This window comes from Gopherus flavomarginatus, chromosome 24 (genome assembly GCF_025201925.1).
Source record: "Gopherus flavomarginatus isolate rGopFla2 chromosome 24, rGopFla2.mat.asm, whole genome shotgun sequence".
Taxonomy (NCBI): Eukaryota; Metazoa; Chordata; order Testudines; family Testudinidae; genus Gopherus; species Gopherus flavomarginatus.
Window position 1 is genome coordinate 13,064,766 of NC_066640.1, and position 20,259 is coordinate 13,085,024.

At 55.9% G+C, this 20,259-nt stretch overlaps 1 protein-coding gene and 1 long non-coding RNA gene across 5 annotated transcripts; one reads left to right on the forward strand and one right to left on the reverse strand.

Moving 5' to 3' along the window:
- Window positions 1–5,902: 5,902 nt before the first annotated feature.
- On the reverse strand, window positions 5,903–7,974 carry GADD45B (growth arrest and DNA damage inducible beta). The gene is made up of 4 exons (XM_050933969.1): window positions 7,740–7,974; window positions 7,490–7,591; window positions 6,993–7,209; window positions 5,903–6,702 (listed from the first exon to the last, which is right to left on the reverse strand). Exons 1-4 carry the CDS (start codon window positions 7,781–7,783, stop codon window positions 6,589–6,591), a joined length of 477 nt encoding a protein of 158 aa, XP_050789926.1. The 5' UTR covers window positions 7,784–7,974; the 3' UTR covers window positions 5,903–6,588.
- Window positions 7,975–8,000: 26 nt separating this feature from the next.
- On the forward strand, window positions 8,001–20,199 carry LOC127040154 (uncharacterized). Of its 4 annotated transcripts, none has more exons than XR_007771373.1 (4): window positions 8,001–9,330; window positions 10,841–11,091; window positions 15,891–18,435; window positions 19,019–20,199. It is a non-coding gene; the product is annotated as an uncharacterized LOC127040154 (long non-coding RNA). The 4 variants fall into 4 exon arrangements; XR_007771374.1 differs by having other exon boundaries at window positions 10,841–11,073; XR_007771375.1 differs by having other exon boundaries at window positions 8,001–9,293.
- The last annotated feature ends 60 nt before the right edge of the window (window positions 20,200–20,259 follow it).

Here is a 20,259-nt window from a genome sequence, read left to right on the forward strand (position 1 = left end):
GGAGGAGGAAGTGCTGCTCTCGCGTGCTACACGTTAGAGCCAGCTCAGAGCTGGAGCTGGGCAGGGTTTTTAAGCTGCGTGTTTCCTGCAGGTGGACAAGTGGCAACGGGCCATTATAGTGCAGACACCTAGTCTAATAACTAGCTCAGGGGGAGGGAGGGCTTCAGGATGCCTGGGTTCTGGCAGAAGAATGAAGGTGAATAGTTAAAGCAGGGGGACTAGAATTCACGATTCCCAGATGCTTTTCCTGGCTCTCAGACGTAGAGCAGGGGATGGGAAGCCAGGACTCCTGGGTTCGCCCCTGGATGCTGGGACTGGGAGGATGATGTTGCCATGAGGTTGGAGCAGGGTGGGTTCTCTTGCTGGCTTTCCTACTGATTCTCTGTGTGATGTTGGACAAATCCTACCCCCGTGCCTCAGTTTCCCCATTTGGAAGTTAAGGCTAATGGCACCTTTGTCAGTTGCTTTGAGAGCCATGGCGCAAACGTGCAAAGTAGTGTTGCTTGTGCAAAGTGTTACCAGCTCTGCAAATGGGAACATTCCATTAAGTGCACGACTGCTCCCTAAGGCAGGGACAGCAGAGACTGGTGTTTGGAAAACCCCTGGAAACCAACCTTGGGGCCAGAGCCGCAGATGGTGTAAATTGGCCCAGCTCCACCGGCATCAATGGACCAGCTCACCAGAGGGTGAAATCGGTGTCACTGCACTGACTGCTTCAAAGCTTTGCTTGCTGCTGTTCCTGTGAATTAAGGGGACGCGTTTCAAGGTTTGTTGGGTTATTTAACTCACCCCTTCCTGCAGGGGCTGGATCGGTGCCCCAGCAATGGGCAGCCAGTAACCTGCAATCCCAGTACGTATGGGTGTCAGCAGGGCAAGGGTCCCCTTCAGTGCACCTCAGCTCTGCCCTGGAAGGACTAGAGGTGACAGGGGACTTCAGCCCCCATGGCCCAGTCAGTCCCAAGGCTGCCAATGTGGTGACAAGGGTCGATGACGTGGCTGCTAGGACTTGGGCTGAGACCCAACCAAACTCATGGCATCCAAGCTGCCAATCCCTCCGCCCCCGGGAATGGCCACGGCATTGATTCACTGCCGCCTCCTGCAGGAGGGGACTGCCCCAGGGGCAGGGGCAGAAGCCGACACACACTCATGCATGCAACCCGCTCAGGTGTTTCCAGCCCCCTGATGCTTGTGCACACGCTGGGGATGCAGGTGCATGTTCTATACTTGTGCAAAGGGAGACTGCAGGTGGCGGTGCACGTGAAAAAGTGTGCAAACCTAGGCTCGTGCCTATGCACACTAGGGCTTGCTCAGAAGTGCTGCCTGTGTGGCCTCTGAGCCTCCCCAGAGACCCAGCTTCTGAGCTGCTATCCCAGGCCCCACCCTGGGCTTCCTGCTGCCCCTCACTCCTGACCCACGCATCCTGGGCTTGTCCAGTGCGGGGCTCCCTGCTGCACCTCACTCCTGACCCACAGCCCCGCCCCACTCCCAGGATAGTCCTAGGGGGAGCTGGCTAATGAGGTCAGATGCTGTTGCCATGTGTCAGCCAGAGGGGCTAGGCTGAGCCCCACCAAGTCGAGTTACAGGTGTGAGTGAGGCTTTAGGGGCTGACCAGACAGAGTGGGGCTGGACCACAGAAGGGCCTCCCGGGTGAGCGCTAAGCCAGACTCAGTTGCAGCACTTCCTTATTGGCTTGTTTGGCCACCTGGCGCTGTTTGCATAGCCCTTGCCACCTGTTCGGCAGTTGCTGCCAGGTCAGGCGCCGAATGCTTCACAGCCTTGCGTGTCATCCTCTCCATCTAGCTTCTCCCAGGGGAATCCCCAGCTCTCCCCCCCCTTCCTGAATGCTTCCAGCCTTGGCCATGGCGTTTGTTCTGGGGAAACCGGCAGCCCTGGTGCCTGAGTCATTAAATCGGTACTCTGCACAGGCCGCCAGCGTCTTGCGACTGAGGCTCTCAGAGCACCATGTAGCCTTTGCTTCTTCCCCAGGAAGAAGGGAGGGTGCGTGGGGAAGATAGGATTATTGAGCCCATTTCAGCGATGGGGAAACTGAGGCACAGCACAGGGCTGGGAACGTCCCCAAGGTTATGCAGTGAGTCTGTGGCAGAGCTGAGACTGGCACCCAGGAGTCCTGACTCCCAGGCCCCTGCTCTGACCACTAGACAATGCTCTTCCCTCCCCCTAAACCCTCTCTTTAGGCCCTGAATGGGTGCAGCACAGGCTGATGTCCCTCATAGCCTGTTCTAGGCCGGTGGATTTCAGCCCTGCATGGCAGCCACCCGCCTGCCCTAGGCCCAGGAGGGGCACTCTGTCTCCAGGGCTCAGCTCCTCACCCCGCAACACAGAAGGGCAAAGCCATGCCCAATACACCCATTCCTCTGTGCTACCTGGCCCCCCCTCGGCCTCTGAGCGAGCACACACCTTGCTGCCCCTGTTCCTAACAAGTCTCAGGGCAGGGCAGGAAGCGGTGGGCGCAGCTCCTGAGTGGCTGCTTCCCTTGGGGGGGGCCTGATCCAGGGTGGAAAGATTCCTGTCGCCTGCCGTGGGCTTGGGGTCAGGTCCCCAGGGAGGGCATAACGCTGCGGGGACGTGTCTTTTGTAATGGGGGGTGTTGAATCCCCCTCTCCTCCATCCCGCCCTCATTTGGCCCCTGGGGCTCAGATGGTGTCGTCAGCCTCCCTCTCTTCTCCCTCCCTCTGGGTTGTGAGCATCTTGTGCTGTTCAGCTGCCTCCTGTGGTTGGTGGCTTTGGTGACTTCATCACGGAGCCACTGGGCTCCAGTCCCTCCGGCTGGAGGTGGCGCAGGGGATTTCTGCTGAGCCCATGTGGCTGGGAGAAGCCCCCCCTGCACAGAGCGTGGGCGCGGAGGAGGTGGGCATGTGGGTGCTGAGCAGCCCGCAGGTCTGCCAGGAGCTGGGGGGGGTTCCCTGGCCCAGGGAGGGTGAGGCAGCCTGCTCCTGGCAGGGCTTAGCCCCACCCCCTGCCCACACAGCCTGGGGGAGTTGTGCTCAAAGGGCAGCTTCCTGCATGGCAGCGAAATCCCCAGCAGCGCCCACCATGCCACCCCCTCGGTCCCCACGCCCACGAGCCGGGAGCTGCCCAGCCAGGGACATGGGCAGCTCTCTGGGGTTGGGAGGGTGTTGATGACAGCTTGGGAGGTCACCCCTTGGGGTCCCCTGGCTGGATTCTACCCAGCAGGCTAAGGGGCGAGCAAAGTTCCATTGCCCATTCCCAACCCTCCCAGCCGCCGGGGAGGGGTTGGAGCTGAGAGTACGTACTGGGGCCTTAATAACAGGAGTGCAGGGGCAGTGGAGACTGCAGGCCAAATACACACAAGACGAGCACACACCCATGGACACTCACACGCACAAATGCCCATGGGAACATGCATGGGCTAGCACACCCAGAGCTGCACACGCACGGGCTGGGCTCACCCTCAGGCTGCAAACAGGTGCATCATGTGCTCGTCTCTGCTGCATGTGCAAAAGTGTGTGTGCGCGTGTGCACGCGTGCACAATGACCCCCCCGGCTATCTACCTGTGCAACTGCACGTGCATTTTATACATTTACCCTTTTTTCCCCAACAGCCTCCCCCCACTTTCTTCCATATTATTTATTTAGGTTCTTCCAGTTTGGGGAGATTCGTCAGTTTCATGATTGTTTCTTGCAGGTCCCACTCAGTTGCATTTCCCGATTTTCAAGCTCTGGCACAAAGCTGCAAGGACTGGGGGTGGGGGGGCTGCAAATCTTGCAGGTTTGGGGTTGGGGGAGTATTATTTGTGCAGAAGAACCCTGACTCCATTAGATTCTCTCACATCAGCTTCCTAGAAACCCTCCTCTTGTCTCAGCTCATAACAAACACTTTGTTCCCTTAGAAGCAGCAGGATTTCCCCTCAAGCCTGACTCCCTGCCCCAGGGGTGTCACGGGGAACCCTGACCACAGGAAAGCAGCTGTTTAGCCTTGATTTCGCTTTCTCCGGGCAGCTCACACTCCAGAACGTAAAGCGATAGCTGTTCCGAGGGTGGGCTTCACCGCAGCACGAGATGGGACACAAGAATTGAAGGTAGCTCTCAGCAAGGGGGTGGGGGGGCGCATTGCACCTTCTCCTCTGTGCTGAGTGTCCAGGGCATGGGCCTAGCACACAGGCTCCCTACACCCCTGGAAAGACTCAGGCCCACCTACCTGTACTTGTGTGTGTCTCCTCTGCAGCCCCCAGCATGCTTGCAAGTGTCACCATCCCAGACTGGTAGCCAAGGGGACTAGCCGCAGCAGTGGAGAAAGGCGGATGCTGCCGGGCAGCCAACCCTGGCATCCCCTTCACCCCACTAACCTCTGGGCCAAACCATGAGGCAGGTCACTCCTGTATTTCCTCCTGACCATTACCTCAGCCAGTCAGGAGGAGCCAGCATGAGGCTCAGGCTCCACTTACCAGTCTTGTTGTGTGACCTTGGGCAAGCCCCTTTCCCCTCTCTGTGCCTCAGTTTCCTTCCTGAAATGGAGACACCAGCAGAGGAATAGATTTAAAGCAGTAGTGTGTGATCTTGAATGAGTAGGACAACCCCCCAGCAAGATCTTAGGCATGGCTTGTTTGAATTAGAGGCTACTTTTGCTAGCCAGGCACTGGTGCCCTTTTAAATACCTGGCATCTAAAACCCCTGTGTCTAGTTCCATTTATGCTGCACTTGCAGGGGCTGGTTTAGCAGAGGACACCTGGTGCCCCCACCCTGCAGCAGAGCCATGGGGGGGGGCGGTTCTGCCCACAAGGTTCCAAGGGGGAGGAGAAGTGTAATTTTCCCCTCCCAATCTGCAGGCACCACTGGGCTAGCAATGCCCCACTCAACACAGGCAAGCCTCAGGCATAAGGACCCTGCCTGAATTGGGGGGGGTGGATACAGGGGAATGGTCCTGCTGTAGAATCAACCCTGCCCCCCCCACCAACACTAGGGGTCCCATCAAACCCTGCTCCATGAGGACCCAGAGCAGGGTCTGGACCTGCTGCCACAGCCTGTGCTAAGCCAAGGGCTGGTGACACCAGGCTGCATGTGCCCACCCGCTTTGCCAGCACAAGGCGAGTCCCTCACCCCCAGTAGTGCTACCTGCAGGGTAAGACACCCTGACGGGCTCCCTTTCTACTGCACAGGAAGGGGTGAGCATGAGTTAGGAGCTTGTTCTGCAGCTGCTCTGTGGTTCCCAAGCTGCCAGGAGTCAGTGGCAGCCTCTGTGGAACCAGGCTCCTGTAGAAATAAGTGTAGGCAGAAGTGGGGTTTGCAGCAGTAGCTATGGGGGCAAACCCTGCCCAGGGGCAGCTTGGCCCAGGAACCACACCCAGCAAGGGGTGTTCAGCTCAGCCTTGTGCTGTGGGTGCACGATCATGGACAGGGAGGGGCTGGAAGAAAAACTCTGTGACCCTCAGTAAGTTTAGTCAAACCTAAAAGTGGATGATCTCGGATCCCAAATCTTCTTTTTTGGGGGGGTGGGGGTGAGAAAAGGAGGCTGAGAGAGTGTCAATTTAAGGACCTAATGAGCACTTCTTGTTAGCCCTGACTTTCCAAACTTGGCCCGTGCTCCTTCCTCCACACCCTGAAACCAGACAAAATCCTGTTTTGCTGCAGACTAGGCAGGAGGCTGCACCAGCCAGGAGCTCACATGGCATTTTGCAACAGGCCAGCCCTTAATTGCCGCTTGTTTAAGCCTCTTTGTCAATTTACAGAAGTGGTGGCGCCTCAGCCAGAAAGCTGCAGTGTTTTTCAAAGAGAACAGGGCTGGCCTGGAAGCTGCTTTAAGAACACAGCTACATCCTGATCTGATCACAGAGTACAGGACATGCTGCTCTGATGCAACATGCAGGGACCGGGAAGTGTCACAGCTGGAAAGGGGGGGAGAAAAATGCAAGAGGAAGTGATATTTACATTTCAGAAATTTATTGCAAGTTCATCGTACAAGAATATATAGAATCAGACTCTTTTAGTGGCTTGAGTGCAAAGAAAAAGATTGCAATCTTGAATTTATAAATATAAGATTCGGTCCATTGAAAAATAAAAGTTCATTTGCAACTGTCCTTTTCAGTTCTCACATCTTCCATCCACAAACACAAAGCAGATGCAAAACAAATAAAAATCCAGTCTCTTCCCCACCCTGCCACAGTAAGTCCTTGGCTAAATGTGGCCATGTCCCCTCTGGCTGCAGAGAAAGGAAGCAGAGGGAAATCCAGTCCCTTGTCACGGATCAGTGGCATCCACACCCCACGCAGTCAGAGAAACACGTCGTGCCTTGCGTACAGGATTCGAGCGCCCCTCACATCCGAGGAGTCAGTTGCCTTGCTTCAGTCATTCCCCCAAGCGTGTCTCCTGCCAGCCTGCTCCAGCGAGCTGCTCCTTTAACGGTCTCCATGCAGTCACAGCCCCTTGGCTCGATCACCAGTGCCCTGGCACACCTCCCTTTCCACGCACACCCTCACTGCCGGCCCAGGCGCTCTCCTCTCCGTTACTCCTTAGCTTTGATTTTGATGGGGTGGTTTTTTATTTTTTAAAATGTTGTTTTTTTGCTTAAAAAACAGGAATTCAGCACAAAACGAGAAGACGGTGCCCAGCTCAACGCTCCAGCAGCGGAACGTAGGGGACCCACTGGTTATTGCAGCGGCTTTCTTCACAGTAACTGGCCACTTCCGCCAAGCCTTGGCTCTTCCAGGAATCGGTGTGGGGATTCTGGAGGGAGAGAACACACAGATCCGGCCATTAGCAACCAGCACAAACCTCCTGGACGTCACCCCAGCCCAGTCACGAGACATACTTGAGCAGTGACCCACGCCACTGGCTGCTCGGTAATACACACATCACTGAAGCAGCTTGGCTCAGCCCCAGGTCACGGGGCTGCCCATTTTAGCCCTGCATCAGCACCACTGCACAATCCAACTCCCCCGTACAGGCCATGGGACTGACTCCCAGGTGATGGGCACCCTCCTGCTCCCCTGCACCCAGCAGCACAGGGGACTCACCGTCACTAAGATGCAATGCAGGTCCCGGGGTTCGCTGTTGTCCTCCGAGCTCTCCCCCAGGATCTTGGCCAGCCGCTGCATGCCGGACACCCGCAGGATGTTGATGTCATTGTCGCAGCAGAAAGCCTGGATGAGGGTGAAGTGGATTTGCAAGGCGATGTCGCCTTCATCTTCTTCGTCAATGGCGAGGAGGCAAAGGACCACGCTGTCTGGATCCCTGCAGGGCACGGGGAGGAAGCAGGCGGGTCAGGATCAGGGGGAGACAGGCGGGCCCCGCAAACTGACTGTCCATTTAAGGAAATGAGTCTCCTACACCCCCCCAGCTGCTCCTGAGCAAGCAACAGCCAACGCCAGAGCTCGTTCGCTTGCATCTGTCACACACAGGATCCCTCCCACAGCCCCAGCTCCAGCAGATCCAAGTGAGCCGAGCTCACCCCCCCTTTCCACCAGCCACGTCAGCTGATCAACCCCGGCACACGTCAGGGCCAGATACTTACACATTCATGAGCTTGGCCGACTCATAGACGCCGACTGTCAGGCAGTCCTGCCGCTGAGCAGCCACCAGCAGCTGCTCCACCGCTTCGCTCACCGTCTGCATCCTTGGGGAGAGACCACAAGGGGAGGGAACCGCATTAATGCGGGGCGGCTTTGGAAAGCCCTGCGGGCGGAGAAACACAGCGAAGGGCTCGGGCATCTGCATGCCCAGGCTGCTACACCCGCGGCTTTGCAAAGGAGGGAGACACTTACTTTTTGGCAGTGTTGTCGCAAGCAACTAGCTCTTCCAGGGTCATGTTGCAATTATAATCCACAATGGCTTGAAGTCGGGAGGGAGCAGCAGCAACCCAGAAGGCAGACGGGAACCGTGCAATAATCCACTGGAGAAACCAGGCTCGCTCCTCCCGGCGCCAATCGCTCCGCGATGTCAGAAACTCCACCTGCGAGTCAATCCGGTGTCACTCCAAATCAAACTCCTCGGCTTCGCCAAACAGTCTCAGGGACAGCGACAGCTGAAGGCGCCTTTTATAGCCTTGCAGGAGGGGGCGTGGCCCCTCCTTTCCTATTGGTTCTTCGGCCACAAAGGGAAAAAACTCGGTGCCAGCTGATTGGTTCTGGTTCTGGGGAAAATAGCAAGTGGCCCCCACGTGGGGCGGGGGAAGTTTTGCAAGGGGTGGATTTGCTTAAAAAAAAAAAAAAAAACGCACTAGAGAGAGAGTTTCGATTGAAATTTCCCAGCAGTTTTTGTTCCTGTGCTGGGCAGAGGCATGGGATTTCCACAGAGCTCTGGGCGTGCAGCTGAACTTGGCAAGCTGCTTTGTCCAGGGGAAAACAAACCTGGGCGAGATCCCTTGCTGGAGAATTCGGAGGGGCTATTTTTAGAGGAAAGAAGTATCCCAAGGGTTTGAATTAAAATGCATGCCCTGGAAATCCCCCACCCCACCGCACCCCACCTTTCCCAAGGACCCCCCCGGCCATCCTTCCCCGGGCTTGGTCTGCAGCTGTTCGGGGACAAAAATCACATCCAGGCGAGGATGCATTTTGCAAAGGAAAAGTAGGGACATTATGCAAAGGGAGAATTCTTATTGTCTTCCACTCCGGAGCAAATTCCGAGATGCTGGAGTTGGGGGAGGGGGGTGGTGGTGTCTATATTCCTAGGACTGAACTCTGGAGCTGCAAAAAGCAAACGTGTCTAGTGAATGCCCTGCTCTGCAAGGGCACTTTTCCTCCCCTCTCCCCCATTTGAGCAGGGCGATACCCGTTCCACCTCGTAGGCAGAAAACGAAGAGCACCCAGCTGTGTGTTGTGTAGGCGGCGGAGGGGAAAGGATGAGTTAATCATGAGGTTTTCGAGCCAGTCATGGTTTCTGCAGCTTGCAAAAACGTTGTGACTCGTTTCACAACAACCCCTGCAGCGTGCATCATGTTTCCTTGGCTGGGACCTTTCTAGGTTGTCCTCTCTTTTCCTCTTCTGCAAGGCGGCTCAGACCCCAGGTGCGGGGCCGTGCAAACTTTATCAGCGCCGCTTCTGATGCACACGCCTGCTGGCTGCAGACAAGGCTCGCTCCAGGCTCGCGTTCACCGCGGGCGCTGCTTGGGTGGCAAGATTTATTTCAGGCAGAGAATGAACCAACCTTCAAATCCCTCTCAAACCCGGGAACTCAAACAAGACACCGTGTACTTTCCCGAGCAGCTGAGCTGCCAGGGAACTAGCAGGGAACGCCGCTGGCCTTCAGCTTGAATGCATTTCCCAAAGCGAGCTCGGGGGGGTTGCGAGGTTCGCGTAACATTCCGCTCTGCAAAGCAGGTGGGAGGGCAAGCCTGGAGCCTGAACTTTTGCAGAGGTGAAAGGTCCCCGGTGCAAAACAGCGCGTGTTGCAATAGGCTCGAGGCTAACGTTGCGGGGGCGGGGGCGGGGGGGGGAATTAGCCCCAGCTGGATTTGCAAAAAAACAAACAGCCCAGAAAGTGCAAGAGGCAGCTTGCTGCCCGGCTGGTCTCTCTGGAGTTGCAGGCACAGGGCAAAGGGACCGAGGACCGCCCAGGGGTTGCAATGATGGAGGGAAGAGCTGAGGCCCTGGGGTCCAGGCTGCAGAGGGGCGAGTTTCTCCCACCTCTCACCCTTCCTGCCTGGGGCACTCGGGGGTGGCTGCTTGGCGCCCTGCGGTTGGGAGTCGTTGCAAACCCGGCCGGTAGCTGCCGGGCGCTGAGCGAACCAGCCAGGCGGGCAAGGCCGCCACCTAGCGGGCGCGGCGTGCAGAGCAGGCTGGCGGATGGGCTGGTGACCTGTGGTGCAAACAGCTCTGGGGGGTTGTGCCCCAAAACCCCCTCCCTTGATCTCAGCGGGAGTTCCGTGGGCATCGGCCCAGATCCCCCAGGCTGGGGAGGCACCTAAATCCCTAGGAGGCTCTGGGCCTGAGAGACAGCTGGGATGGGAACTCTAGAGGTATGACAGGGCTGGATAGCAAGGTGTGTTGGGGGATGGATGGGTAGACGGATGCGTGTGGAGGGATGGATAGAGGGATGTGTATGGAGATCAATGGATGGATGGGTAGACAAAGGGTATGCACGAGACAGATACGTAGGTGGGTGTATATTGAGATCAATGGATGGATGCATAGACAGGGGTGTATATGGGGTTAGATGGGTGCATATGGGGTGATGGATAGATAGAGGGGTGTGTATAGGGATAGATAGAGGGCTGCATATGGGACTGGATGGATGGATAGAGGGGTGTGTATAGGGATAGATTGAGGGGTGCATATGGGACTAGATGGATGGATAGAGGGGTGTGTATAGGGATAGATAGAGGGGTGTGTATAGGGGATGACAGAGGGGTGTGTATAGGGATAGATTGAGAGGTGCATATGGGGTTATGGATGGATGGATAGACAGCGGGAAGTGTATGGAGATGGATAGATGAGGTCGCTTAAACACGGTGATAGATCCAGACTCCATAGTAACCCTATTGCAGCAATTAGAACAATAAATTAATCCCATGCAGTAGCCCTTACATGGTGCTTTTATTCTGAACATGCCTTACAGATATTGACTAATCAACCCCTCCCCCAGTGGGGTAATTACTGCTGCCCCTGGGGAAGCTAAGGCTGTGAGATCCTGGGCGGTGGTGAGTGCCCGTCGCTGGTAGCATTTGGGTCATGTGAATAAGGAGGTTGCAAAGATAGGAGCTAACAGCAGGTCCCGAGAGACTCCCGCTGGCCGGCCCCGGCCCTGCAGACAGCCCCGCTGGTAGGCCAGGCTGTAGTGGGAGTCACCCTCAGTCCTGGCTCGGGGGTGGCTACCCCTGCTGATGAGCCATGCTCGCGTTAGCATTTTTCCTCTGCTTTCCTTGCAGGATCGTGGCACTTCGAAGTGACTTTCCTGAGCCAGGCCGCGTTGCGCTAGGCGCTGGACAGACACAGAGTACTGCTGTCTCCAAGCGTCCCAAAATCTGGAGTCGCCTCCCACCGCCTCCAAATCACGAGATTGACTTAAAAATCACAAGATCTTTTTCGTTTGGCTCCTGGGCTGGGAGCCTGCAGGGGCCACATGTTTGAGCTTTTCTCTGCCACCGGGTGGGCTGCAAAGGTCTGAGCTGAGACTCAGGTGATAGCTTTCGAAACGCTCCCCCCACTCCGAGCATGACAAGCCTCCTCCGCGTGGCTAAGAGGTGACTTGATCACAGTCTGCAAGTACCAACCCAGGGAACAAACCTTTGCTAATGGGCTTTTCCCCAGCAGACGATGGCGTAGCAAGGTCACATGGCTGTCAGGTGACGCCGGATAGAGTCGGACTGGACGTAAGATGTGCGTCTTGTACCAGAAACGTAGCCATCAGAGCAATTCGTGAAGCATCGTGATGGGTTCTCCATCGCTGGCCGCTTTAAAATCCAGACTGGCTGTTTTCCTAAAAGATCTGGTCTGGTTCCAGCGGGAATTACTTGGGGGCGGTTCCAGGTGTGGGTGAGTGAGGTTCTGGGCCCTGTGATGTGCAGGAGGTCAGACTAGCCGATCATGCCGGTCCGTCCTAACCCTGGGAACTGTGCATCTCTGAGGGGTGAAGACTCCAGGCCGTGTTCCAGTTAAAACCTCCCGTTGTTTCCATGCATTGGTAGTTTGCCACGCGGCTCCCCGTGTCGGTCCCGACCCCCCCGAGGGCGCCGTCCTCTGTAGTGGGGGGCTGGGTGCCTCGGTAGGGCACGTCACCGGGATAGAACTGTGGTTGGTTGCTGCCACCTGCCGACCCAGCGTGGTGACAGCTCACAGACTGTCCAGGCAAGATAAGGTGGCAGAAAGTGGGTGCTGATTTTGGGGGTGGAACGTGAGACGTCTGACAGGGGCCTGGTTTTCAGAGCTGCCTGGTGGAACAAGCAAAGGGCTTGGCTCGAGCCATGTTCGTAGGTCTGTATTATCTAGTTAATACGAGCCGCAGGCAGGCAGAGCCCCACCGAAACCGCCTCTACTTGCACGCCCCAGGCGGATCCGATTTCCCTCTCCGCTCGGCTTGTTTTTAAGGCCCAGCCTCCCCATCCTGTTGTTCTCCGTTCCCTCCGGCTGCAATCAGAGAACGTTCTGTGTCGGTCCAGGGTAGGAGCAGGGCAGCCTGCCAGCTCCCTGCTCACTGCCACAGGCCAGCCGCACTCTGGCTTGGCCAGCACAGTGTTTTTCTGGGAGCTGACCCGGATTTATCCTGCAGCAAACTCGGCCCGGGAGCTGCAGCGAGGCAGCAGCCTGAGCCCAGAGACGGGGCTGGGGACACAGTTTGCAGCTGGCATGTTTCTGGGGCTGCAGGAAGTGTGTGTGTCTGATGTCAGCCAAAGGTTCCCCAAGATGCCAGGGGTGCAGCGTGGCCCCGGGGCGAGGGCTTTGGGCTGGGACCCAGGGCTGGGTTCAGAGGGATGGCGGGGGGCGGGGTAGTGGTGGGGCAGACATGCTGCACTGTGCCCGCTGTGTCCGTGGACACTGGGACATCAGCACATGCAGCTGTCAGGTGGGGACCACGTGAGCAGGGGCCTTTGGCCGCTGCAGAGCCGGCAGGAGGCACTCAGCACACCCTGGGAGATGCCATCTGGAGCCAGAGCCCAGCTCCTGCGAGGAGGCAGCTCTGGGGAGCCGCTTCCACAGGCTTGGGGGGGCTGCGACAAACTCTGATCCCCCAAACCCTTAGCTCTTCCCAGGCCTTGGCCTGGCTCCCACCAGCCCTGCCTGGGGCCGCTCTGCAGGGCCTGCTCCCCTGGTGCCGGAGCCCCCGGTGCTTCCTGGAAGCGGCGCTCAGGTGACATCTGGGGCTCCTACCTGGTTTCCAGGGCGACAGAGTTTCCATTCACCTGCTTTCCCCGTGGGAGGCTGCAGGGCTTGGTCTGGGCAGCCAGATGGGGCTGGAGGCAGCCGCTGCTGCAGCAATGCTGGGGGAGGAGGGTAATTACTGAGAGATGCCCCCTGCTCCAGCCACATCTTCTCCAGGTCAGGACAGAGGCCAGGGCATGTCACCCCACCCTCTATCCCTATCCAGCCCCCTCATTTACCTCTCCATATACACCCCACCCTCTCTCCAGCCCCCACCTTTCTCGCTATCTCTGATCGCTGCCGTACCTGAAACTAGCAACCCCCAGAAACCTTGCCCTCGCCTTCGAAGATACATGCATGCAAAAGCCCCTGAGCATTGCCAGCCACAGTGCAGGCAGAACCGGCGGGAATGTGCCTGGCTGGCAGGTGAGGGTGAGCTGAACCGCAGGGCAGCCCTTGCCCAGCTCAGCCAGGGGGGCAGCCCAGGGCTGGCTCTGCTCTTGCTGCAGGTGGGGCTTTGCGAGGGAAGGGGAGTCCTGGAACCTGCGGGTTCCCTGCGTGGGCAGCTGGGATGCACCATGCGGGAGGTGCGGCTATTTCCTGGCTTGCCCAGAGCAGCAAACACCTTCGAGCCAGTGGCCCCGGGGGATGAACAGAGGAGACTTTGGAGCCAGCAGCTGGGAACATCTGGGGCACCGGAGCGAGGCTGGCTGACCCCGGCTGTGGATCTAGCCCCGGGGCCATTCACTTGGCTTTGGTCCAGCTGCAGGGGCTGATTAGCAGCATGTGTGTCTGGGTGAGAGGCAGCTGGTGCTGCCTGAGTGACCCCATTGTGCTGGCCATGTGTTGGTCCCAGCTGCGGTGTGTGCGGGGCCAGGTGATGTGTGGGGCATGTGCGGGAAGCCCCCCCCCCCTGCTCTCCTCTTGACCCCCGCCCAGATTTTCTAGGCAACCGGCTGTGCTGTGGCTGCTTCATTCTTGTTCTTAATCCCTGGATTTGAGGTGCCTGCTGGAAACACATGTCTCTGGGCTGCCAGGTGGCACCCATGTGGGCTGCCAGGGCCCGGGACTGAGGGGCTGAGCTGGGGAATGGTCAGGGAGGTGAGGAGCAGGCTGTGTGTACTTGCATGCACGTGGGTGGGTGGGTGAGTGTGCACACTTCCGTGAACGGTTGGTGTGGGCACTTGCTGAGTAGGCATGCGTGTGTGTTACATGTATTCAGGGCTGTGTACGCGTTGAGTGGGCAGCTGATTGCGGGGTGCACATGGGTGGAGGCAGGGGTATGTGTTGCGTGCCCTCACGTGTGTGTGCGCTCAGGTGGGCATGAGTGTTGTCTCTGTGTGTTGTGCGTGTGCATGAGTGTATGTGTTGTTCGTGGGTAAGGGTGCAGTTGTGTGTGTTGTGTCTGCTCTTGCATGTAGCTGGCCATCCATTCCGGGATAGACACGTGTTAGCTGTCTGCAGATCCTGGCATCAGGGAATTTCTCCACCTGGGTGTCTGACCCTGGCTCCCCACTGGCTGCCCAGCTCAGTGCTGAGATGAGCACAAAGAATGAGCAGCTGCAGTGGCCATCCTGCCGAGGAGGAGTCACAGGCCAGCCAGACCCCGCACGGATCCTATTCCTAGTCACCAGCTCAGCATGGCTCCTAGCAGCCAGACCCTACGGGCACCAGCTCAGCTTTGCTGACAGTAACCTCGGGCTGGGAGATCAGGCCCGGCCCATTTAGCTGGTGTTACAGGAAGAGGAGTTTGGCAGATGCTAGCCCCGGAAGGAACTTGTGTCTGCCACCCCACAACCCGGAGTGAAAGGCCACTGGCCACTCGGCACCCCAGCCAAGTGGAGTGCAGGAAAGAAACAAGCTGCTTCCAACAGGCTGCCCCCATCTTGACCCCAGGTGGATCGTGACTTTCAGCCCCTTGCTGTCACTTTCAGCTGTGGAACTCACTGCAGCAGGGGTTGAGCCAGGCAAACAGCCCTGGAGCCCATCCTGGGCGGGGGGCCAGGATGTTTGCAGCTGTGGGCTCTCGGTGCTCACCAATCAGGGTGTGAGATGGGGGCGGGCAGGACTCAGGAAGGAACCACCCCGCACCCAGCAGCGTATAGAGCTGCAGAATTAGGGGCATTATGGGGAGGAGAGCTTTGGAGATGGGATTCCAGGCCAGAGGGCTCCTGGGCCTGGTTGGCTGGAGAGGGGATTGACAGCAGTTGCATCTACCAGCTACCTCTTGCTATGGAGACAGAGAGCGTCATCCCCCCCCCCAATCCACCTGAGCCCTTCGCTCTGAGCCAGGTCTCCCACCCTGGGGGAGGGAGGGGGCGCTGGGGTCACGTGGCCACCATGCTTGCTGCCATGTGCCAGAAGGCACAAATGAACACATGGGCTCCACGGGCAGCTACAGGCAGCTATTAGCTACAGGCAGCTGCTCACTCCTCAGCGCTTTCCAGCAGCGTGGCAGGAGTGTGAGCAGTGGAGGGAAGGGGGGGCTGTAATAACAAGGCTTCCGGGCTGGGTGTGTGCGCCCAGCACAGACACGAGGCACAGACGTGCTCCATTGCATGGGAAGCACCTGCTGGCAAAGCACAGGTTATGAGCCGTGGGTATTTATCGGTGCCTGGGGGAGGCGGCAGGGCTGGTTCTTGTGCGGGTTACATGTATGTGTGTGTGTGGTGTGCAAGGGGAGAGCATGCAGTGGGGGATAGGGGGCTTGTGAGTGTGCAAGAGCGCGCTGTGTGAGGGTTTGGAGCGTGCATGTGAGAAGGTGTGAGAATGGGAGGACTGAGGGTGGGAGGATTGTAGCTGTGTTTCTGCAGCCTGTGGATGTGTGTCAGGAGGGTGTGCTGTGCGATAGTGCATAGCATGAGTGTGCAAGGGTCTGTGCTGGGCCAGGCTGCACGGGATGAGTATGTGTGGTGTGGTGCACAGCATGAGTGTGCAAGGGGGGCTGGGGTGTGTGTGGCAGGAAGGCACATCATTTTGACTGTTATATTTATTTCATTTACATGTCACAAAGGTCCCCGCTGGTTAAGACGGGGCCCATTTTAGAGCCACTTTTCTGACTGCAGCTCCACCTTAACGTCTCTTCTTGTAACACCCTCTGTCTCTGCTCCGCTCTCACAGCACATCACGCTATGTCCCCGTCTCCGAGCGCACAGGATGCTGCACGGTACACCCTGCCATTCGTAAAGCTGTCCCACGGCTGGGCCCAGAAGAAGTCACGGACTGGAGAAACATTGGCACTTTGAAAAAGAACAGAGCTGAGGGGTTTTCCAGGTTCTCAGACTTATTTGCTTCAATTTTGACTTTGGTTTCCGAGGGAAAGGGAATTTCTGCCTCATAAGCACATAAGAGCTGCTGTCCTGGGTCAGACCCGTGCTCCATCTGGCCCAGTCTCCTGTTTCCTAGAGCGGCCGGTACCAGAGCTTCCTGGGGAATGCCCAGAATAGGGCAATTCTGGAGCCATCACCCCCTGAGTTCCCCTCCTGATTTCGGGCAGTCAGAGGTTTTGGGTCACCCCCCTTGGCTGGTGGCCATCGGTGGAGCTCGTTTGAACCCTGTTATACTTTAACCATCACAGTATCCCACTGACAGTTTGTTCCATGCAAACGGGAAAGGACATCCCCATTGTGGTGAGGGCAGGGGTCAATTGTTCTCTCTGGCCACCGAGAACAGGACAAGAAGTAATTGGTTTATTTTGCAGCAAGGGAGATTTAGGTTAGATATTAGGAAAATCTTTCTAGCTAGAAGGCTAGTTAAGCCTTAGGGAGGTTGTGGAATCACCATCATTGGAGGATTTTAAGCCCAGGTTGGACAAACACCCGTCAGGGACAGTCTAGGTTTCCTTGGTCCTGCCTCAGTGCTGGTGGCTGGATTTGATGACGTCTTGAGGTCCCTTCCAGCCCTGCATGTCTGTGATTCTGTTCTGTGACGTGGATACAAATCATTTCCCAGCTGATTGCAAGGCAGTCGGGGAAATGGACCAATCAGTGCAAACCACCAGCATAGCAACGTTGACACCCCCAGAGCGCTGGCGAATTCCTCCCACTGTGGAGCTTGCCCGGGATTTTTAAAAGCCGCAGCTGGTCTCTTGTGTTTTGCTAGAGCTGATTGGGACCCACATATCCAAACATCTCACCCTAAGTGGGTCGGAAGTCCAGCAGAACTGATGTCTCCCTCCCCTGGCTGTTGATTGCGGAATGGGCCAGTGCCTCTGGTGGCATTTTCAGCACATGTCAGAGTTTCAGTATTAAAGCTGGGTGGAGAGGCCCCGATGGGGATCAGGGTCCTGGTGTGCCTGGCCCTACACAGATCCATGGTAAGAGACAGTTCCTGCCCTGAGGAGTCTGTGATCTATCTAAATAGCCAAGACAGATGAAGCATGGGAAGAAAGGATGGATTATTATCCCCAGTTCCAAGCAGGGAAGCTGAGACAAAGAGACTTGGCCAAAGTCACGTGGGCAGAACCAGGAAGGGAACCCAGCTATCCCGGGTCCCAGCCTGGAGCCACAGCCAGAGCCGCCTTCTCTTGATTCAGTTCAGCTTTGCTAATATTTGCACAAAACGATCTGCCTGCAGCAGAGTGCTGGCCCGGTTCTAGTTCCCGAAAGCGTCCTCATTTCTTCCAGAAAAGAAGGGCTGGTTCCACACCTCGTCCAGACCCTGCTGAGCCGAACAACCATTGTTCAGAGAGGAACTGAAAATATCATTCACGGCTCACGTGGCAGCTTGGTAAAGGCCTGGAGGCTGATCTCAGTTACCCCGGTGCAAAGCCGGAGTCACCCCCCTGACCCCTCTGGAAGGAGTCATTAGTGCAATTGCATTGTTATGAAATATCCATTATCAGAATCATGAGCCATTGTTTCCTGGTCTGTGGTTACTTCAGGCAGTCACAAGTTTATAAGCAGAAATTGCTCAAGACCTCAACATAAAAATCTCACTTTGTGCCTGTGCTGCTCCTGGGTACGTTTGTATCAACCCCTCATGGCAGCACCAAGCACTAAGTATTTTAATCTCAACTAAAATTCCCACTGCATTCAGTTCAAATAAGTCTTCAAAATGTACATGGATTCTCACCTTTACTCCATGGCCGACATCATCCAGCACGGTATAGTCGGCAGGTTTTCAAATATACCTTACAGGACGCTCCATGTTTGCCGGCACTCTAATTTTATGAGTTCTTGATGTGTTCTTATTGGTTGTCAAAATACCTCTCTCTGCGAGGCGCTTTCTCTTTATGGATGGTCACAGTCTTAACTCTTTGCTGACTGTGACTATCCACAGGGGAGGGATAGTTCACTGGTTTGATCATTGGCCTGCTAAACTCAGGGTTGTGAGTTTAATCCTCAAGGGGGCCATTTAGGGATTTAGTTGGGGTTGGTCCTGCTTTGGGTAGGGGGTTGGACTAGATACCTCCTGAGGTCCCCTTCAACCCTGCTATTCTATAGTCCAGCCTAACTGAGATTAGCCTCTGGCCTCAAGGAGAGTAAATCAACATGGCCATCTGTGGATTCCATTTCAAAACCAGCTGTGAGACCACTGGGAACAACCTGCAGCTGCCTCAGGAGGATCACACTGAGGACCTTAGGCAGCACACCAGGAACTTCAGCAAGTCATTGGGACAATCCAACTCCTGCCAGTCAGCTGAAAACCAGCTGCACCAAGCAAGGTATTGCCGATCACTTGTTTTTTTAACCCTAATTTAAAGGGAGGGACAGACGGTGTCTCCTGGGATGGTTTATTGGTCTACATAAGATCAGGTTTTCGGTGCTAGATGCCGCAATGACGATAAAGACGACAGAGCCTGATTCTTTTCTCACTGACTTTGCGACCGCGTTGGCTTCAGGGAAGTTACTCTGGATTTATTCCGAGGAGGGGGGTGAGACTGGAATCAAGGTGTCTCATGCAAAGGCCGTGGGGGCAGCTCGGCTGATGGGTTGGAATTTCAGAAACGATCACTCCAAAATGTGCCTAAAATGAATACGCGCTTAAGGCTGGAGTTGGGTGCCCAGATCCCCCTGGGTGCTGAGTAGCAAATTCCTTTAGGCACCTTTCAGACTAGATTTAGGGATTGAGCTAAGCAGGCTGATTTTAAAAGGTGCTGCTCACCATGATTTCACTGGGGTCACTTCTAAAGGACCTCGGCAGATCCGGCCACTTATTCAGGTGCCCAAATATGGACTTAGAAACATCCCTCATTTGAAAAATATCACCACTGCCACTTTTCAGTCCCTGTGTCTTTTTCTTTGCAGGGTGAGAGACTGGGACAGCGGCATCTGCTCCACAAACCGTCTCCTGGCTGTGTCTGCAGTTATTCTGATTGCTCAGAACCTGGCAGGCAAGGATAAAATCATGACTCCAATCAATTACACTTGAAATAAATATTTATGGCTCATTATTTTTTGGCAGGGAAGAGTAAAAAACCTGTCCCCGGCTCGTGAAAGGAAATTAGTTGTTGATTAGTATTTAGATTAGCACACGGTGCGGAGTTTAATGAAGAGCAGTCGTTTCAAATGGTGCAGTTTCTGTGCGTGTATGGAAAACTCATCTAAAATATGGGCTTGTGTGGAGGTAGGAGACCAAAGAGAGCAGAGTTATTGGGCCTGTTCTCCGCTGACCTGCCCCGTGGGCGAGTATTTACACTATTGCAAAACAGAGGTGACACGCTGCCAGTAAGCCAGTTTGCACGAATGTAAGTGACTACACCAGGTGCAAGGAAATTGAGGAGTCCCAATCTAGCCAGCGATCCCCAGTGTTTGCTGATTTCTGGGAGCCAAACTGAGACGCCATTTCTCCCAACAGTTCTGAGTTTGGAGGGATTGTCCCACTTTGACCCTCCCCACCCTCTCTTCTGGTTGAAGCGGAACATTTCCCGCATTATGCTTGCTGTGTTAAAGTAGAATCAGTTACTATGAGTGAATGAAAATACAATTCTAACGGAGGGTGCAAGCATAGTCACAAAGCGGTATTTCACTTGTGCGAAGTCACAACTTCACGTGTTTCTCTTGGGTGGTGTGATGAAGTGGGAAAGTTCTTAATGTTTTCTCTGAATACTGTGTGGGTGCCTCGGTTTCCCCTATGTGTTTCTTAAGTATCTAGGTGGTGCGATAAGGGTGTGTGATTGTTGCAGAGCCCTAGAGGGCTAGTGTGATGCTGTCTGCACAGAGAATTGCTGACACTCTGTCTCCCGGTAACTGATGGCCTGGGCCCCTCTCCTGCAAAGGTGCCAACTGAAGGGGTTGGAGAACAAAGAGGTCAGGTGACCTCCTGGCCCGGGGAAAGAGACAAAGGCAGAGGAGGGGCTAGAGAGTTTCAGTTTGGAGCTGGCTGGGGAAATGGAGGGGGGCCAGACGGGGCTCTGGCCTCCCTGGCCTCAAGATGGACCTGACTGAGGGGTCCTGTTGTCTATACTTACAAGCTCTGTTTTGGACCGTGTTCCTGTCGTCTAATAAACCTTCCATCTTACTGGCTGGCTGAGAGTCATGTCTGACTG

What these genes read in the sequence shown, in the direction of transcription:
- GADD45B (XM_050933969.1), bottom strand. Translation starts at nt 7,783, where the DNA reads ATGACCCTGGAAGAGCTAGTTGCTTGCGACAACACTGCCAAAAA. An exon ending in TGCGACAACACTGCCAAAAA is followed by an intron (nt 7,592 to 7,739) that starts GTAAGTGTCTCC and finishes TCTCTCCCCAAG; the next exon opens with GATGCAGACGGTGAGCGAAG. An exon ending in TCGGCCAAGCTCATGAATGT is followed by an intron (nt 7,210 to 7,489) that starts GTAAGTATCTGG and finishes CGTGCCCTGCAG; the next exon opens with GGATCCAGACAGCGTGGTCC.